The 21,294-nt window shown below is 42.3% G+C and overlaps 1 protein-coding gene across 1 annotated transcript; it reads left to right on the forward strand.

Moving 5' to 3' along the window:
• The first annotated feature begins 14 nt into the window (after positions 1 to 14).
• Positions 15 to 13,894, forward strand: LOC103179354 (caveolin-1). Its single transcript, XM_007894584.2, has 3 exons — positions 15 to 293; positions 1,528 to 1,692; positions 11,709 to 13,894. Exons 1-3 carry the CDS (start codon positions 264 to 266, stop codon positions 12,042 to 12,044), a joined length of 531 nt encoding a protein of 176 aa, XP_007892775.1. The 5' UTR covers positions 15 to 263; the 3' UTR covers positions 12,045 to 13,894.
• Positions 13,895 to 21,294: the final 7,400 nt, after the last annotated feature.

Genomic DNA, 21,294 nt, shown 5'->3' on the forward strand with positions numbered 1-21,294 from the left:
TATGATTCACCGGAGGAGTATTTGTGTACCATAGTGATTTCCCATCACAGTCGGAGTCAATTGCACCAATATCCCTCGCAGTGCTCACAACGAGTTCCCTTGAACTGGATTGCAGCCAACAAACCCCAGCCATCACCACCTACTTTGGAGTTATCTTCCTTCTCGCTACGTGCTTACACCCCCCCCACCCCCCCCAAACACACACACACACACAAATAGAGGCTCCCAACCCATTGCTGAAACCCTGGGGCTGGAGGGGAAGTATGTCCAGTGGTAAAAACGGAGAATCTCAGGTAAGTGAGATATCACACATCTTTCTGTCGTGAGTGCAGAAGTTGAATGCATTTGATTTGTTTTCTTCTCTTCTTTTGCTCTTTTTGCAATCCATTGCTTGGCCCGGGTTAGGGGCCAACATAATAAAATGCAATGATCTGGCAGTTAAAAAAACATTTTTTTTTTGGGGGGTGGGGGTTGGGGTTGGGGTTGGAAGGGAGGGAGTGGGGTGGTGGTGGGGGTGTGGGGGGGGTAAGAGAATGCAAAGTGCATCCTGTACGACTCCAGTAAAGTAACTTAGTTTGCAATCGTGATTGAGAAACCAGTTTGCTGGACAAATCCTATCATTGCTACAGGATCGGTGCTCTGAGGTTGGAAGACACGGGCGTCCACTTTTGCAAACAAATACCATCAGGGATTTGATTTCTTTTTAAAGTTGTCTTTGCGAATGAATGAATGAATGAAACGCGGAAGCACTCGGACGTTTGGAGCCGGAGATGCGATGCGATGCGATTGCAATGCAATGCAATGCAATGCAATGCAAAGGGCAGTGGAGTGCAGTGCCTCCGATCCCGTATTCAGTACATGTCAAATCCGAGAGTCGCATTCGTTTTAGTAAACGTCTCTCCGAACGGGTTTTGCGCCGCGCGTTGCGAGTTCGTTAAAAAGGAGCACCGTGCACCCCCCTCCCCACCCCCCCCCCCCCCCGTCCCGGTGAGTTGCTGTGTTTAAAGGTGTAGCATTTCAACATTTCAACAAGAAGATAGCGTTGCAAAACGCTGACACGTTATTGCATCGGACGCGTGACTTTATTTGGGGTTCAGTGCAAGACATCTGCGGACTCGGTTGAGACGCCGCTGGTGTGCAATTGGATTGGGAGCGATTGCATCGCCTTTCCTCGACTGCAGTTGCTATTGCCCCCTATCGCTGCACTGGGGGGTATGGCAGCTCGGATCGCAAGGGGGTGTGGTGCCGCCTGGTCTTTCCCTCCTCCCTTTTAAAATGCGACCAGGTCCCGGGTCAGGGCTGCACAGTGCGGTGTAGTGCAGCGCAGAGCAGTGCAGTGCAAGTGCAGTGTAGTGCAGTGCAGCGCAGAGCAGTGCAGTGCAGCGCAGTGCAGCGCAGCTCTCATCCCCATCCCATCAGGTGCGGTGCAAAGCGAAACACCTTCACGTTGTGGCTCATCCGCAGTGAATGCCAACGCTTTTGCGTCCGGAGAGTTGTCATCATCGCCGACCCTTTTCCGTCCCGCAGGGACTTCTGTATCCGTCGCCGATCAGAGCTCAGGGGAACATCTACAAACCCAACAATAAAATGGAAGATGAGAAGATGAACGAGAAATACTTGGCCGACGTTCACACCAAAGAGATCGATCTGGTCAACAGGGACCCCAAGCACCTGAACGACGACGTGGTCAAGGTAAGAGGATAAAAGGGGAGGGGGTGATGGGTGGGGGGTGATGGGTGGGTGGGAGGGAGAGGGAGAGGGAGCAAAGGTTTTTATTTGCTCCGAGAGAGAGAGAGAGAGAGAGAGAGCAATCGTTTGCAAAAGCTTTGCAAAACTTCTCGCTGCTCAGACCGAAACCCCGCGCTGTGTACCGGGAGCTGAGCTGAGCTGAGATGCGGTGCGGGAGGTGCGGGAGGTGCGGGAGTGCTCGGGCTGTGTGTCGGGCTGTTGGTCCCTGTTGGGCATTCAGTTCGTCCGCAAAAACAAAAACAAAAAACGGTGCTTTTGAAGTCGAGTGCAGATATTTTTCTTTTTGCTGATCTGACTTGCACCGACTGGATTTGCTCCCAAGCGCTTTCTTGTGCGTTAAGTTGCGAAGGGTGTCGTTTGCGCCTTCCCTTTCACTTGCACTCTGTTTGAGCGGTTGTCACAGTGCATTCCTGCACCAAAGTCCCTCCACAGAGCCGTGAGGATTGCAATGAACATGGGATTACTTAGACTGTGAAGCACCCACTGGGTGGGGTGGGGTGGGGTGGGGTGGGGTGGGGGGGTGCGATGTCCTGTAGCTCAGTGGTTAAAGCACTCGCTTTGCAAACGAGAGACCTGAGATCAAATCCAGGCACTGCGAAACCTTGGCCAAGTTTCCTTACTCCACGCGCCTAATAATAATCCCTCCAAAAAAAACCAAAGAATAATAAATTGGTCATTTTCAATCCACGGCTGTTTGTGGGACGCTGCCGTGCGCAATTGGCTGCCGCGTTCGCCCACACATCTACGGTCAATTCACTTTACAGTGTGTTCAGTGAAGCGCTTTGGGACGTTCGCACGACGTGAAAAGCGCTACATCAAATTCAAGGATTATTATTATTATTATTATTCCGCAGCCGAGTTGGGAAATCTCTGTCCTGTGTGAGTTGCAAAGCACACAACAGTGTTCCCGTCTTTGTAAAGGGTTTCCCCAAGAGCTCAGCGAACAGTGGGAGGGGGTGCATCAGCTGGTATATTTTGTCAGCATCTCAGCCAGCCCCCTCCCACCAGAAATCATCACCCAAAAAGTTTTTGAAAGTTCACTCGTAAAAACACCCCCGTCCCCAAATATGCACTGAAGAGGAAAATCACATTAAAAAATGCACTTTATCTCCCTCCCTCTCCTTCCCAGTTTCTAAACACAGAAGGCGTTTGTCCTGGCATGAGAACTCCTCCCCACCACCACCAAGACATAAACTGTCTCATCTGTGCCTAAAATCAGTTGAATTTCTATTCACATCTAACCATTAATCCCCCCTTCCCCCCTCTCACTCACTCACTCACTCACTTACTCACTCACTCACTCACTCACTCATTCATTCATTCATTCATTCATTCACTCACTCACTCACTCACTCCTGCCTTTGTTTTTATTTGTTGGTGCTGTTATAAATTCCATGTGTTCTCCATACCAAAGCATTCTTAAGGAGGAAGTGGTTTATTAATAATAATAATAATAATAATCCTTTAATTTGATACAGCACCTTATCGTGTTATCGAGACGTCTCAAAGCACTTCACAGATATAGTAAAGTTTAGACTGTGTATTTTATGAGTGAAATACGGCAGCCAATTTGAGCACAGCAATGTCCCGTAAACAGCCATGGAGTGAGTGACCAATTTTATCTGGGGGGATTTGTTGGCCAGGACACCGGGAGAAGACATTTAACATCCACCTGAATAGGTAGATGGGACCTCAATTTAATCTTTCATCCAAGAGATGGTACCTCCCAATAATGCAGCACACACCCAACACTGCATTGGAGTGTCAGGTTGGACTATGTGATTTCAAATCCCGACGTGGTGCTTGAACCCGCAACTCTGTAATTCAGGGGTGAGAGTGCTACGACTGAGCCAGGCTGATTTTAATGTTCTTGGCATTTATCCTATTAAAATCCCACAGAGTCTTGCAATACCTACAACCAAGGCATTGACGATTTTATGCAGGTACTTTCATTATGGAAAAGCAATTCAATAATTCTAAAACATTTTCTTGAAATATATCTCAGTATTTGTGTTAATAATCATTATAATGGAGTCCATTAGAGCTCAGTGGTTAGAGCACTCACCTTGCAAGCGAGAGACCTAGGTTCAATTCCCGGCAGGGTGAAACCTTGGGCAAGTTTCCTTACTCCACACACCTGATAATAATCCCTCAAGAAAAAAGCAATAATAATTTGGTCACTCAATCCACGATTGTTTGTGGGGCACTACTGTGCGCAATTGGCTGCCGCGTTTCATCCACAAATATACAATCAATTCACTTTACAGTATATTCTGTGAAGAGCTTTAGACGTCTAGAAGATGTGAAAAGCGCTATAACAAATGCAAGGATTATTATTTATTATTATAATAATAATAATTGGTACATTGGGTATAGTGCCTATTATGTCGGGAGGATGTCTCAAGGGGCTTGGCAGGATTGTAAATGCAATGACTTTTTTTTTATATACACAATAGTTTTTATGGTGGGGTGGGAAAATCAACTTTGTTAAAGGGAACTGATTGTCTTCATGAGAACCCATTTGATGAGGCTGTTTTTGTCTGGCAAAGAGTTATATCATGTTGTGTTTTGGTGTGACTTGTGCCACCTCGTCAGAGCAGAGTGCCTGCAGTGAGATGCAAGTCAATAACTTGACTTAACCCTCTTGTGATGTCAAGTTGCCACTCCTGTGCTTTTGGGGATCCATGATGATCCAAGTGGCCTTCATACTTTATTTTTTTTTAGCTTTTCAAATGAAGGGAGTGGCCCCTATAAAACACCTCGTGACTTTCATCACGAAATCTGACACTGATCCTTGGAGAACTATAAGCATCAAGGTGAATGATAAGTACTGTGCATGTTAAACATGTGTTGAATTGGAGTGTTTAATCTGAGTGATCCATTGTCAATTAACACTCAACCTTAAAGGGATACATGGTAAAAATGCTTGCATCTAAAGTAACGTATAGGATCTTCTAAAGGAGGGTTAAAATCAGCAGAAAGATCGCTTCACTGGTTGTATTCCATTTTTATTACGTTTAATAAATATTAAAATATTTGGATAGCTTCACAGTATGACAAATATTTCAATGGAAAGTGTTGCTGGACTTGAGACAGCCCCCGAAAGCACCAAGTTTGGTGACACTGTCTTTAACTTAATGGGAAACATAGGCTCAGGGAATTAACACTTCAATATGTTCCTTGATATTCTTTACGGCACAAGATTCAGCTAACTGGGAGTTAGCATATGGTATATGCCAACCAGTGTGGAAACTTAACATGTGGAAAAGTTTAGATGCTCTTACGTTCTTATGAAAAAAATTCAAGATGACTGCCAATGTGTCTGTGCGTAGGACTCATGAAATAATTGCAGTGCATGGGCTGGCTGAGAAATAATTAAGTGGGTTTTGAACTACGTGAAAAGAATTTTAATTTGATAGCAGAACATTAAAGCAGGTAGGGGTTGCAATCCCAGCATTTCGGTAGACTTGGAATCCTATATGGTAATGGTGCTCCTGAAATTTCGGAATTGCATTACAACTACAAAACATGTACAGCAGTGCCTCGGATATAGTTTCTCTAATGTTCCTTCTTAATATGTAATGTCACTCACCATCCACTTGTTTTTACCTCTAATCACTGCAGGAAAAGTGAAGGTCAGACGTTGTTCATGGTGTATTTCTTAACATAAATGTCTTTTCTTGGGCTCCCAGACACCAACATTATCAATGCATCTCTCTAGAAGCAATTCTCAAGTTTTTTTTATTAAAAACACTTTTTTTTCAAGACCGATCACATTTGCATTCTGATTTAAGTGACCCAGCAGTGCTGCTTGCTCTTAATCACAAGACTTGCCTGTTTTTTTTAACAGCAACAGGTAGGAGCAGAGTTGAGGTGGATCCATTCAAGCAGAAAATGCTGTTAACATTGCTCAAGGCCAAACTATACATCGCCCACCAGTTCATTAATTCTGTTTCAGATCAGAAAATGTTTGCAGAATGGTGCACTAAAGAATTGATGAAGAATAGATTGAATAAGGGTGTGTTGTGCTAAAAGTAGTGTAGATTCTTTGTGTTTTTAAAAAAATATATAGCTCTTCAATCTCTGTCTGTTCGAGAGTTTCTAGTAGGGAATATTATTTCATATTGGGTATAATTTCCATGATTTTTAAAGTGATTCACAAGTATAGAATTCTCTCTCTCTCTCTCTCTATATATATATATATGAATATTTTTCATCCCAACTTGCAATATTTATAAACCTTAGAGACTCTTCATAGAATAATACAGCACAGAAGGAGGCCATTTAGCCCATCGTGCCTGCGCTAGCTCTTTGGAAGAGCAAAGCATATCTTAAAAATATATTTCATTTTAGTGGAACCTAGGACAACCGGCAGAGGCCATTCAATCCATCAAACCCGTTGCACCAGTTTTTTAGATCTTGGCTCATCTTTTATTTACAACAACACACTCTTTCACCACACTCCTTAATACTTCTGCTACCTCTTCTACCCAAGTGTTTGCTCATCTCTCTTAAACATCCCTATTGATTCCATCTCTATAACTTTATGGGACAGAGCATTCTCACCTTTCACATCTTCATAATCCTTTGTGTGAAGAAATGCTTCCTGACCTCGGTTCCAACTATCTTGGTTCTCAAACTAGTGACTTTAATCTAAAGCTTTAATATTTTCAGAAAGTATTCAGCCTCTAGTATTTCACTACTCGAGGAGTTTCTGATGTAAACAGAGAAAAACATTTATTCTCATTTCTGATTTCATCTGATATTTTGCCTTGACATCTATTTGGGCACTTTTTGGGTAACAACCACCCGATTAGAAAATAAAGGTTTCCATTTACTGGGGTTGAGTGGGGAGGTTGGCGAGAGAGCAACGGAATATTGGCTCAGAAATGTGGTGCCCACCAGGAAAGTTTATCAGGTGCTTATGGGAGTGGACAGATCATTGAAACCAACCTTTGAGTGGCAGTGGTAAGGAGAATTAATAAGATTTAGGATGTAATGTTTGATAAATAAAATCTTTGTGCATAATGGTATATAGCACAGCTCTGGCCCCCCTGGAATGTGTACAATTCCAGCAAATGTGCTAACATAGCAACATCCGCCAATTGTAGACATTGAACTGAAAAATAACCAAATTCATATACTGGATTGGATAGCTACTAAGGACAATGTAACCTAGGAATGTACAGACAGGAGGAAATATGATTTAAGGGGTGATTTTACTGAAGTTTCTGGATCATAAAAGTTATAGGTAAGCTAGACTCTAATAATGTGTTTAATGTAGTCAGGATGTCTGCAACAAAGTGTGACAATCTCATGAACGGAGAGAACATGAACAAACAGTTTAAACAAACTGCTATATTTGCCTACAAAATTCAGTCACTCCATTTCACAGTAAATCCTGTGAAGGGTTTTGAGATGTCCTTCCGATGTTTAAGGATTATTATTAGTAGTAGTAGTATTATTATTACGTCAGACTGCTTTTCACAAAGGATGGTGATAATATGCATCAGTTTGCCCAGGGAGGTAGTGGAGGTAAGACAGACAAGACAGTAAGCAATGGTATTTGATGAAAGGCATTGGCCAATTGAACCTCAATGTTCTTTTCCAGTGTTATACATTCCTTTAGGAATAGAACAGAAGGCCATTCATGTAAGTGGAGGCTGAATATGTGTCTCTTTGTTGTCAAGAACCTTCTGAACACATGGCTGCTATATTAAGTACAACTCCAGCCGTGCCCAGAAGGAGAGAGAAGTCTTTACTTCCTCAGTGTGTGCAGGGAGAATGCAAATATTTCAGCTCTGGTGGCCTGTGTCAACCCATTCGATGCTGGTAAAATGGGAGGTGGACCAGTAGTTCTACTGCACCATCGCCACTTAGCAGATTTGACACCGTCGTTGTTGGTATTTCCTCCGTGTTTAAACATGATCTTAGCCCCCAGTGCACCGGCTGTTGCTAGCAGTGAGGAGCAGAACAAAATCAGGTTTGTTACGTTTCAATGCCAACCGACATCAGCTATTGAACTGAACTTGTGTTTCCCATTATAGCTCCAGGGAGACCCTGTTTGCCTCCCACCTTTCCTTCTTCCTCCAAAGGTACATACTTTGGAGGGAGACTCCCTGCTTGTCGGCCTTCCATACTCTTCCCTCCACAAGCTGCAGAACATTCCAGAACTCTGCAGCTCGTGGCCTCTCTCGCACCAGGCTCCGTGACCCCCATCACTCCACCATCGCCAGCCTCCACTGGCTTCCCATCCCCAAAGGATAGAGTTAAAAATTCTCTTTGTTGCCCTCAAGACCCTCCACTATCTTGCCCCCTTCCTACCTTTGCAATCTGCTGATCCCATATCACCTGTCCGCTCCATCGGCGGCCGGGCCTTCAGCCTCTGCACCACCCTATGGAACTCCGTGCCATATTCCTCACTTGCCTCCTTCAAGGCGCATCACAAAACTCTCCTCTTCAACCAAGCCTTCGGCCATCTTTCTACCCTCCACCTTCCCCAATTTTGACACCCAGCACGGGTCCTACAAATGTAATTTTGTATTGTACTTGGTCCTCATGTTATCACCCTCAAAAGGCTGAATGGACTTATTGATGAAATTCAAACCCAGCACCTTTCAGTTCCAATTTTGTTGCTCAGGCAACCCAGGAATCACTCATGATCGCTCCATGCTCTTGCCCCACCCTACCTCTGTGACCTCCTCAAATTGTACCAGCCCGACCGATCCCTTTGCGCAGCAGGCACTATCCTGGTTCATAACCCTGCCCTACCCACTCCACTGTCAGTGGCCAGGCTTTCAAGCTTATCTGCCATTATTCTCGGGAACTCTATCCCGGAGTCTATCTGACTTGCCCACCTCTCAGCAATTTCAAGATCTGTCTCAAGACCTACCTCTTTGACCATGCTTTTTCGGGTATTTTTCCCTGTCCCACCCTCCCCTCGGCTGCAAGCCCCAGGTCAGGTATCAACCAGGGTTGTTAAGTGCCTTGGGGGTATCCTCCCGACATGAAAGATACGATATAAACGTAAATTTGTGTTGGTTGTTTTGGGCATTTTCAGATACAATTTACTTGGTAGCATAGTGCAGTCGCATGTCGATGACAACTCCTTGTTCGTTGTTTGACAAACTCCCTGAGAACCTGTTTTCCTGCCTGTTGCTTATTGCTTCGTGGTGAAGTACTAAATGCCAGAAGCGTTGGGCATAGAAGAAAGAAAATGAAGTGCTGCAACAAAAATCTACTGTGTGTCAACATACTTAGAAATGTCACATAGTGACTGGATCCTGGCTCTTCTCTGAGACTTTTCCCATAGTTGGTGGAAACGTTCATTGCTATTGACTGTGTTCAAAAGTAATACAGTACTTGTGGAGACCAAGTAATGCACCAAAAAGGTTTAAATATTATTTTACAGAAAAATAGCATCTGCTATCCTTAAAATTAACTGTGCTTCTGCAGTCTGATATGACTGGGAGGGGGAGGTTGCTGAGGATATTCTGATTGACAGCATATAAGAGTGTTCCAGTGTTCTGAGTTATTGCTGTTTCCCACGCCACAATCTGCTGTTATACTTCACTATGAACCTACGTTCTGTCTCATTAGATTTAAGCTAATTCCTTCGTCAACCCTGCATCTGGATGGCACTAGCCTTCCACATGGCACAGTCAAGTGTCAGATTTGCATTCTCCACACCAATTATAATGCTTTAAACATTTTTGTTCACACCTAATTCAGCGCTCCAAGACATTATACTGTGTGAAAGGCACAATAAAGAATGCAAATTGTTGTAATTCTTTTTAATCTGAATTTTGTAACAAAGGAGGTGTTCAAAGGAGGCTAGACCATCAATGTCATAACTAGTTTAGAGATGTGTTATGTGATGCTGTTCATGTTAACACCACACTCTGTTGATACATATATTGGATGCTTCACCACACTTGTGAATCTCCTGGACTTCCTCCTCCAGCAAGATGGGATTGTGGCAGAAACAAACCTGCTGTTATTCAGTGTTAGCTTGCTGGTGATACCGTTCTGTGTGCATTTAATCGAGTTGAACCTTGGGCAGGTTTCCTTACTCCACACGCCTCTGTTTACCTAGCAGTAAGTAAGAAGCCGATTATTAGTCGATTGGCGGATCGCTTTTCCGGGAGTAATACCTTTTTTTAAAAAAAAAGGTCGCTTAATCCACGACTGTTTGTGGGACACTGCTGCGCGCAAATTGGCTGCTGCGTTTCATCCACAAACTATACAGTCAATCAACTTTACAATATATCCTGTGAAGCTCGTTGAGATGACTCAATGATGTGATAAGGTGCAGTGTCAAATGCAAGGATCATTAATGTTATTATTTAAGGGCTCATTGCTAACAAGACAATATTGGTCATACAATGAAGTTAAAAGAATAAAACCAACTTGATACAGGAGTATTGGGGGCAACAAAACTAAAACAAAATGAATATGTCCCAAACTGTGGCACTTTCCCTGACATTCAGTTGTATTCTAAATCGAGTCCTAATAAATAGTGAATGAATTAATGATAATACGAATCATACAGATGATACATCTGCTCTCTATTTCTTCTTACACAATTGCTTTCAAAGTTTCAGCTTGAAAGTTGTCCCTTTTTTTAAGAGCTGTCAAGCATACCCTAAGATTTTATTTGTGAGTCTCCTGCCCTTCATATATCAGGAGGACAATAGAAATCTGCTATTACTTAGCTGTAGCTTATATTCTTCAGGTTCCCTGACTCGTGCTTTTGATAACTACCTGAAACAGTCTGGTCACCTGTTTCTTATATCATTGTGAAGTAAAGCATGAAAAATCATCAGCAAATGCTTCAGAGGTGGTGGACTTGAGCAATGGAGACCACTAAAGCCCAGTCCCCACTGTATATCCACTAGTATATGGATGCAGTGCCATACAATACCATATGTGTATTCAAATGCCATTTGAAGCCGGAAAGTGAATCGGGTTAACTAATCGTGCTAAGAGGATTGTCTGAAAGCCTCATGTTTGCCAAGTGTAAGAGTCCTATGTACAATGTGTTTGGGAAGTCTTAATTTGATCTGATGTCCTTTTAAGATTAGCACATTGTTCTGAACCAGTGGAGAATAAACCCACTTGTTTGCCAAGGTCAGAAAATGTACCGACAATTACAGAAGTGCAAAGGAACTTGCTCCTTTAAAACAAGCATAAATTAAGCACTGATGTCAAGGGAAGGCAAAGTTGATTCTTTTGCCATAAGCAAACTCTGGAAATGGAGAAGGGGTGAGGGTTAGAGGTGGGTGTGTGGTGTGTGTCAAAACCAGGTCTGCACTGATTGCTTTGTTCCTTTACCTGCAAAAGCTAAAAGCATCTGACACCTATATTTACCCTTTTTTTTAGTATTTTTGGAGCTTGCAGATTTTGGTAAATTGTTGGATTCAGTCTTCACATTGTGTAAGTTTTTATAAGAACGACAGGAATCCAGCTTCAAAGTTGAAGCTTAATCCAACAATTTACCAAATTCTAACCTCTCTGAAATGCTACGAAAAAAGAGTAAATCTAGACCCAGGTGATATTTCTACCAACACTACCCTCTCGACCGGGGAACTGAAAAGTGACCTTTTCCATCTTCTGCTCCAAAATTGGTGGAGAAAAACATCTTGTTCCAATCAGTTTATAACAACAGTTAGCCTTGCAATTGATATAGCACCTTAGATCATATTGGGATGGCCTCCTGACATGACAGGCGCTATATAAATGTAATTTGTAATATGTTATCATGTCATCAAATCTTCTTTATATAAAAAAATGCTTAACGGGACTTCCACTATAAAGTGTAGTGACTGAATATATGTAAGTGAACCATTACGTATAATACCGGAGATGGACGATTCAGCATAATCTAATACTTATTTTGTAAAAACGATTCTAAACTTGCCGCTTAAGGTAACGTGGAGCATTTTGCTTTTCTGTTCTAGGTGGATTTTGAGGATGTGATTGCGGAACCAGAGGGAACGTACAGCTTTGATGGCGTTTGGAAAGCTAGCTTTACTACCTTCACAGTGTCTAAATACTGGTGCTACCGTCTTCTCTCAGCGATCTTAGGGATACCTCTAGCAATTATTTGGGGAATTTACTTTGCCATTTTAACATTCATCCACATTTGGGCAGTGATGCCCTGCATCAAGAGCTACATGATTGAAATCCAGTTCATCAGCAGAGTCTACTCTATCTGCATTCACACCTTCTTTGACCCGCTCTTCGAAGCCATGGGGAAAATGTGCAGCAGCATTCGAGTCGCAGTGCACAAATAGGGAGAAGGGCAAAATCCCGATGGAGGTTGTCTGTCGTTTTTTTATAATCAGCCAGAGCTTCCCACTGAATGGAAGTCCGGGTTCTTTTTGCAGAAACATGTTGGCATTTTATATAGTAGCACTGGTATATATATATATAAATATTAAAAAAATGATTTGTTGCATGCTCTGCTACACAATCCCAAGTGCTTCCCTTGATTCCCCCCCCACCACTCACCCACCCCTGAGTGTTCTGTTATTCTTTTATAGTCTTCTGCTTTTTGAACTGATATGAAATCAAGTACATTCCATCATTGTATGGTTCTTTCTGTTAGCAGCGGGGAAAAAAAATGAATTGGTGCCTTTCCTTGGCGTGTATTGTGTGGCCCGCTCCTCGTTTTCACAGTGTTAACGAGGATGGTGAGTAAAAGGGATTAAACACAGAGCATAGGATCGTAGTGATTTACAGCACAGAAGGAGGCCATTTGGCCCAGCGAGTCTGCCCTGGTTCTTAGAACAAGCTGGATTTTCAATCCCACTGCCCTATCCCCATACCCCTTAAAGCCTCCAACCTGCATATACAAGCATAGGATTTTTTTTACTCTAGTAAAGGTGAACATTTGCAGTGAGATGAGAGCTAGTGTTAGAATGGAGATTAACGTTGAATTGGCTATGGAAACAGTATGCAGAAAGAACTCTCAGTTTCCTAAGTATCTCACTTCATCTTACCCCTTTTCAATTTGACATTAAACATTACAATTAATAGATGGAGAACACATACCTGTGTGGGACAAGAAAAGGGGAAAAGCGGTAAAAATTTCTTGTCAGAAAGGCCTTCTATCTGAAAGCTAAATATCTCAGCACTAATTTCACTCTGCACGGATACAATGCCAATAGGGTTGCCCCTCCTTCCTCTCCAGCGCTCACTATATTGTTTGTTTTTATTGAAATCTGCCTTTAGTAAGCAGTTCAGCAGTTTTTGTCCTCTGTGCTGTCATTTTCACACACTCTAATCTGCTCCAGAAGGTTGACAGGCAAGCAATGACAACACAAAACATTGGTTTCATTATTCTAACTGCAGTTTAAAAAAATAAATGTTTTTAAACCTCACCCCTGGCAATTGTGCTGTGCAATTTTTACTGCACCCACCTGAGACCCCCATTTCATTTTTTTTAAAAAAACAGCATTGTATTACAGATATGTAGCCTAAAGGGTTAATGCAGGTCCAGAATTTTCTAACTTGGACGATTATACAGCAGTGGCTTGAAGCCAGAAATGGAAGTACAAAAACGAAAAGTACTAGAAACTGGATAGGTTTGTGATGAGCAGAGACATCCGTGCCCCAGCCTCTGTTTTCGTTTTACTTTTGAAACTTCTTTTGCATCCTCACAGAGTTTTGTTATATACCAAGTACATTAGCTACTGTTGCCAACTAGAAGATGCACATTTAAGAAGTTAAAGGGGTCGCTGCAAGTTGCTCCTTTACAGAGACACCTGTTGGAAAAATTCTGTATGAGGGGAGGGGGGGAGGGCATCTTTGTACATAGTTTTAAAAGATGCAATTTAAAGTCATCCACAGAATAACTGATTTTATAGCCATAGTTTTGTTTCAGCAGAAGCTATTTTATATAAAGCAGTTGTATTGCATTATTTTGCAACTGTCTATTAAAAAAAAACTGGGTAAGCTGCCTATTTTTGTACTGTCACTTTAAATTGTTTAATTTCAAATTGTTTGATGTTTTCCTGGAAAATCCCCTTCCCACCCCTGGTGATGTTTGAGCTTGCTTATGCTACAGAAGTACTTAAAATGTGTTTAGCATGTAAGAGCTGAGATGATCAGAAATGAAATAAAGGACACAAGGTTGACCTAAGTCTGAGTTGAAGTGAGTGTGAGCTGTACCTGTTTCTTTAATATCACCGTGCTCATGTCAGTGCTGTGCAGTGCAATCTTCATTCGATTCTGGTGACCGACAGCAAGTTGGCTCTTTGACATGATTTAGTCACTATTGAGAGAAAATTTCAACACAGCACACCTCACAGGCTTTCACTGTGCAAAACGCAGCATTACCGTTTATTGAAAGCAAGGAAAACGCCGGTAATGCACTGCATATGCATTTCCACCGCTGCATTCAAAAGTGTAGTCACTCACCCACCCATGCGGAAACTGGACACCAAAGAGTGGTGAGCCAGGAAGCTGTGGGCTGCTTATCATGTGCTAGGAGAGTTGGGCCAGTGGGAGTTTGCCCCCTCTCCCCCCCCCACTCCCCCATGGAAATTTGGGGCCCGCGGGGAAAAAAAATTACATTTCAGTTTCAGGCCTTGTCTGGTGAGGTTTAAATTCCGGAGTCTGGTAAGTGGGAGTTTACTGTATAGTGAAATAACCCTCAAATATGGGGGAAGTATCAGCAAACAAAGTAATAATGCTGTGTCGGCTCCTGTGAGACCATTGTCTTGCTTGTTTCTTGTTGTGCTGCGAGACACCTGGGTTCATTTCCAGGCAGGACGAAACCTTGGGCAAGTTTCCTTACTCCACACGCCTAATAATAATCCCTCCAAAATAAAGCAATAATAAATTGGTCATTTTCAATCCACGACTGTGGAATACTGCTGTGCGCAGTTGGCTGCCGCGTTTCGCCCACAGATGTACAGTCCATTCACTTTACGGTCTGTTCTGTGAAGTGCTTTGAGATGTCGAGAAGGCGTGAAGAGCGCTATATCAAATGCAAGGATTATTATTATTACACTGCGGCGAGCAAATCTCACGATAGAGCCATGTGGAGTGGGACACTGGGATAATGTGTCCCAGCTGCACTGGGCTGGAAAATAAGATGCATTGTGAAAGAGTGGTCCCTCTGGCAATTATTTAAAGAGGAGAGCTGAACACAAGTGTAATGTGTAGGTCAGCCAGGAGAAGACCATAGATGGGAATCGCAAAGGAGAATTGGTGAGCAGGAACCTCCTGGACAGGACCGAACTGAGTTTAAGATTTTGGTTGAGGTTGGAAAGACTGTCCTGAGTTGGTGACTGTTTTGAGAAGCGTTTAGTTTGTTTAAAAATAAACTAACTTTAAGAGGTGGCAGCTTTACGTTATAGCTTGTGAATAAACATGACTGGTTTTTCAATGTTATGGAAATAATTTTGACGCCTCTGTTGCACTTGCCCTACCTAGCAACCACACACACACACACCTTATTTGGGTGTTCTCCATATGTGCTTTAATCAAATCTCAGTGTCTTTTGTAACATTATTTAAGAGCCGGTCTCAGGGGAGCAATCCCTCTGTGCCACACTGTACAAATACTCCACAGGTTCTAAGCTGCTCTTTAACCAACCTCTTCCAAGTGGGAATGGGTGTTCAGTGCCATCTGCGTTTTTTGTCATCCCCATTTATACTGCATTTTGGGCAATGTGCGTCCAAAACACAGCGTTAAATGTTGATCAACATCAGCAAAAGCACATATTAGGATTTATGTTCGTAACATGTCTCAAACATCTTTGAGTTTGTTTGTAATTAAAGTTACGACAGCACCATCCTCCCAGAAGGCTGAGGGACAATTTGTTGCACTAAATAAAACTCTGCATCATCTTCAAGCCACAGAGGTCCCGAGTGTCTGGCGTTCAGGCAGCACAGGACAGACAAGCCAGAAACTGCAGGACCAAGGTTTTTTCAATACTAAGCACGAAACCTGTGGGGTAAAAATCACTGGATGGTATGTTCAAGCAGCCACTTCCCCCGATGGACATGAGTCACTGGAAAACTGCACCAAAATTGGCAAAACCCATTTCATGTGCGATGCTTAGCAACCAGAAGAAGGAGTGGGATCGACCACCCCTTTTTAGGACTGGATGCAAGAGCTAAAAATAGCACTGTAATCAACAGGCCTGGCAGTGATAGCTGTTCAGAGTGCATGGCAGCCTTTCTGTACTTCTTCCCCAGTTGTGAGAAGGCTGATCCCTGTCCTTGTGTGAGAGGTCTAATATGCGCTCATTTCTCGTGGGAATTTCTTAATAAGGAAAATGGAAGTGCGTCACGGGAACTCCACTCGGTGCGATGTACTTTAAAGAGTGGAATTCCCGCTGGTGGGAGTGGGAAGGTGACTGAGCTGCTTCAGGTTGCTGGAAGGAGTTTCACTCGTTGAGCAATCCCGTTAGAAATCTCCACATATAAGGCTGAAATTTTAATGCTTCAGTGGCAGTTCACACATCGCAAGGAATGAAGGGAAGTTGATGTCCAAGTTTAAAATAATCTTGAGGCATATCAATTGGTTGATCATACATACTATGATCAACCAGAATAGTACTAATCCTTGCATTTGATAAGGTGCCTATAACATTGAAACGTCTTACAGATAATTGCACTTTGCTGATCTGCTCATGCCCCACAGCATAAAATCTTTGATGTGAGCACTTTTCAGCATTCTGAGCCATTATCCTATAAAGGACACTATATAAATGCAAGTTGTGGTTGTGTATTTGCAGCTGAACATGGTAGTCAATTTTGCACACAGCAACTTTCCACAAACAGCCATGGAGTGAATGACCAATTCTATCTGGAGGATTGTTGGCCAGGATACCAAGAGAAACTTCCTTCTCTTTTCAAATAGTTTCATGAAATCTTAACATCATATCTGAACCAGCAGACAAGATCTTGGCTGAACAACTCATCTGAAAGACTACACCTTCGACAATATGCTCACCCTCTCCCGCCCAGTACTACACTGGAATGTCAGTCTAGACTGTGAGCTCATGAGCTCAGTGGAAAACATAGGGTGGGTTCATCAGTTTTGCCCCAAACTACTGAATCGTCTGTTCTGTCAAATTCTTTCATGCACATATTTCTTTTAATCGAGTTTTTGGTTGTAAAAAATTAAATTCTTGCTAACACTTCAAAATAGTATCAAATGTGTGTCTCAATGATGCCATTTTTTTCCTCCAGCAAACTGCAACCAATACTGTGATATTTCACGGAAAACAGAGGTTTCCGATAGATGCTTAAAGCCACAGCTGGTTTTAAGTCAAAAATTCCTTAACCACAAATAAAACAGAACCAAGGTAACCATTTATCTCACGATCAACTTGCAATGTTCTACAGTCATTAACCACATACTCCATTGTGCCACCTGCTGGCTTCTCACTAGGTTTAATGCAAAAACTGATAATAGTGAAAGTATATTTTAATCCCCAAGATGAAGCCGGTAGGGACAGTAAGAATCCATGAAATAGAATTGAAATATGTCACATGTATATGTCACACGATATATCTGTGAGATATGTCACAGATATGTCTACAAATTGAATAGACAAACACAATATCCCCATTTAAAGGGACAGCATTCAGACTAAATCGATAGGATTGAGATACAGACTAATCCTCTTAGTTTCACAGACACACTAAATTTCTGTCTACTTTACTTTTATCTTTTACCCTTCCTACAAATGCTACATAGCTAACCTTGGTTAGTAAAACATAGTAAAACACTACATTATTTTCAGTACAATCCTCAGTTCCCATTTCATGTGGTTTACTTCGGGAGTATTTTGTTCCAACTGCTGTGTAGATTCCTCTTTAAAATAAAACAACTTGCATTTCTAAAGGGCCTTTAATGTAAAAGCACTTTGCTGTGGTCAGTGCTTTACACAATAAAACTGATTAGAAACGAAAGGGAAATTCTCTATTACAGGCAAACGCGGTAACTGATCTGTATCAGCAACATTCCATAAATAACCAGAAGACAAACCACTTAATTTGAATTTGTGGGTACATTTGGATGTGGAGGGAAATATAAGCCAGAACGTCTGGTTGAAATACTCTACATTTCTTTGAAATAGGTGTTGACTATTTGAGATAGTTGGTAGCACTCTTGCTGCTGAGTCAGAAGGTTGTGATTCCAAGCCCCAAATTGAGACTTTGAACTTACAGTCTAAGCTGCCATTCCAATACAGTGAGGGGACGTGCTGCATTGTCATAGATATCGCACTTTAGATGAGATGTTAAAGATTCCATAACACTATTTGAATAAAGAGGGAGTTTCTCCCAGTGTCCTGGCCAACAATCCCCCAGATAAAATTAGTCATTCACTTCACGGCTGTTTGTAGAGGTAACTCCGTGCTCAAATTGGCTGCGAATAAAGCACACAGTAAATCCTGTGAAGCGCTTTGAAACGTCCTCCCAACACGATAGCCATTGTATCAAAGGCAAGCATTATTATACTAATAATAATAATCCTTGCATTTCAAATAGTGCCTTAACCTGTCTTTGAGACGTCTCAAAGCGCTTCACAGAATATACTTTAAAGTGAATTGACTATATTTTTTTTGAAGGAGTTATTACCCCCGGAAAAGCAATCCGCCAATCAACTAACAACTGGGTTCCTACGTACTGCTAGGTAAACAGAAGTGTGTGGAGTAAGGAAACTTGCCTAACTTTTCACCCTGCCGGGAATCAAACCAGGTCTCTCACTTGCGAGGCGAGTGCTCTAACCGCTGAGCTATAGGACTCCACAGGACTTTATATTTATTGTATAAATAGTAATAGCAGTACAGTTATTTTACTTTAACCTGAAACACTAAGGCAGACGAACCTCAATTAATAACTAAAAAAAAGTGAAGTGGATCTGGAAAAAAATAATATACTTGTATGTAATACGGAGGTTACTATATCAGCAAATAAACAGATCTGTTTACTAACTGGTAATAAAGAAGTTAACAGATGCCTTTGAATTATTACAGTGTAAGAAAACATTCACTCGGGCGTGCATGAAAACAAAAGCATTTGACAATGCGTTGCAGTCTAGTCTTGGGACTCTGATACTTTTGTGGAAGATTTAAACCATGTTGTTGCAGCTTATATTGTCATAGGAAACCATTATTCCTTAATTGTGTTGCAGCTTTGTGTATTCTTTGGGGAAAACATGGATTGTATGTTTAAAACAAGGAAGGGAGGATCATTTCTCAGCACACTGCAGTCTTGTGGGTCCTACATACATGATTTCTATAAATATCTGAATGCACTCTGCTATAATAATAATCTTCGCATGTGTTAGAGCAGTTTATCACATTGACGAAGTGTCTCAAAGTGCTTCACAGGATTTACTGTGAAGTGGAGTTACATTACAGGTGATATGAGGGGCTCATAGCTCCAATTCGAAAAAGAACAGTGAAGGTTAAGTATCCTTCATGTGTTCACTGGCAATGGAGAAGGCAGAAGACTTGTCTGATTTGGTTATATTGGTAGCAGAGACTGCTAATCCTGTAGATTCACTCTGACAATTGTTATTTAAGCTCAAATTTCCTCAGTGTAAAGAATATTTGCTGCACTCAAGAGTTCTTGCATGTCACGGAATATAAAACGTGACCTTGCTGTGGTAAACTCCTACCCTGCCCAACCACGGCGGCCTTGGAAAGATTTCCTCTTCCCTAATTGAATGGGAAAATACACATGTAGTTTGCACAGCTGCTAGCATCTTTATCCTTCTTCAAAAATGACTCAGATCACCTCAAAATTGACCCTTCGCATCAGACAGCAAGACTGGTGTTTATTTGTAGGGTGTTTTTTTCTCTGGTAGTAATTTTAGGCGTTCAGGCAGTATTTCTGGGACTACCTTCCTCAAATCTGTTCTGACCCTTTTACCCCCAACCCCCATGCCCCCCCATCCCCCACTCCTCCCCATCCCTAAAGGAAGCTGAGTTTCTTCAGTGAACAGCTGAATCATACTGTTCCCAGTTTTAATCCCTAGGTCAGTGAATCTCAGCACTGGGAGCCTTGTAATAATAATAATAATAATAATAATCCTTGCATTTGATATAGCGCTTTTCACGTCGGGAGGACGTCCCAAAGCGCTTCACAGAACACACTGTAAAGTGAATTGACTGTATATTTGTGGGCGAACGCGGCAGCCAATTGCGCACAGCAATGTCCCACAAACAGTCGTAGATTGAAATTGACCAATTTATTATTGTTTTGGGTTTTGGAGGGATTATTATTAGGCGTGTGGAGTAAGGAAACTTGCCCAAGGTTTCGCCCTGCCTGGAATTGAACTCAGGTCTCTCGCTTGCAAAGCGAGTGCTCTAACCACTGAGCTACAGGACTCCAATAGAAGGTGCGGGTTAAGCTGTGGGGAAAAAGAGCCAAGCTTCTTCTCTCCTGATTGCTGTCAGACAAGTTCTATGGTTGGTGCACAATTCTGAAGGTCATTAGGGACATGATTGGGCTTGACTGTGGAGTTTGCCTGGGTTCTCACAGTCTGTCTCACACTCAAATAATGTCAATGTAGCTGATCCACTGGAGGGCTACCAATGTTCATTAAACCTAACACCTGTAGAAGGAAACATAGGGATCATCTGCATTCAAGGAAGAGGTGAATAGTTATATTAGACAAGTGCCCTTGTTGGTATAAAAAATGTTGAGTTTTAGTTGTTTTGTTAAATTGACCGCTGATAATGGTGCCAACAATCGGTGGGATATGGTCAGAAATCACATTATCTCCTCTGCACTAACCAAGAGGAAGTAAACTGAGGGCAGCCTGCCACTGCAAACCTGGAGCTGCCCTGCTCCACTCTCTCAGCTTTGTTACCTCAAGCTTGCTTCACATGCCTACCTCCTCCACCCACTACATGTTACCCAGCTGTCAGCCACTTTCTGTGGAAGCTCCTTAATTCCCTCCAGCTCGCACCTCTCTAGGTGCTTCCAAAACCCATCTTAAAAAGCTCTCTTTGATTGTGCCTTTGACTACTTCTTTTCTACCTCACAAGATCACAAGATTGGTTCAGATGAAGAAGCCCTTTGGCCACTCTGATCTCATCCCTTCAAAACACCTAGCCTACAATCCTCCCATCACAACATCAAGCAGACTATTAAATCAGTCCAATGTCCTGGCCTTAAGCACCCTTTCTGACAATCTGTTCCAGTTGTTAATTCATCTTTGAGTAAAGAAAAACTTCCTGGTATCTGTCCTGAAACTTTGCAATTGTAAACCTATGTCCTCTTGTTCTATTGTCTCAGTGCTTCCTAAAGTAATGTCCAGGGTTTACGTTTTCAATCCTATTTAATATTTTATACACCACTATGAGGTGCCCTCTGAGTCGTTTTCTCTCACCCCTTTGCTCAGGCTCCCATTCCATCTCTGTGAAGCGATTTTCCTCTATGAGACTTTATATAAGCATAAGCTGTTGTGGAATTTAGCTGAGCAACATTGAGAGATGTTCCAGGGAAGTAAATTCTGCCTTTATGGAGTGCACTGGCAACTGAAGAGAAGGCTCTTCAATCATGCCTA

The sequence above is a fragment of the Callorhinchus milii genome, unplaced genomic scaffold (genome assembly GCF_018977255.1).
Source record: "Callorhinchus milii isolate IMCB2004 unplaced genomic scaffold, IMCB_Cmil_1.0 Scaffold5, whole genome shotgun sequence".
Lineage (NCBI taxonomy): Eukaryota > Metazoa > Chordata > Chondrichthyes > Chimaeriformes > Callorhinchidae > Callorhinchus > Callorhinchus milii.

Excerpts from the sequence above, each read along its gene's own strand:
- LOC103179354 (XM_007894584.2), top strand. The coding sequence starts at position 264 with ATGTCCAGTGGTAAAAACGGAGAATCTCAG. Across the intron at positions 294-1,527 it reads GTAAAAACGGAGAATCTCAG|GGACTTCTGTATCCGTCGCC; the intron begins GTAAGTGAGATA and ends TCCGTCCCGCAG. Across the intron at positions 1,693-11,708 it reads TGAACGACGACGTGGTCAAG|GTGGATTTTGAGGATGTGAT; the intron begins GTAAGAGGATAA and ends TTTCTGTTCTAG.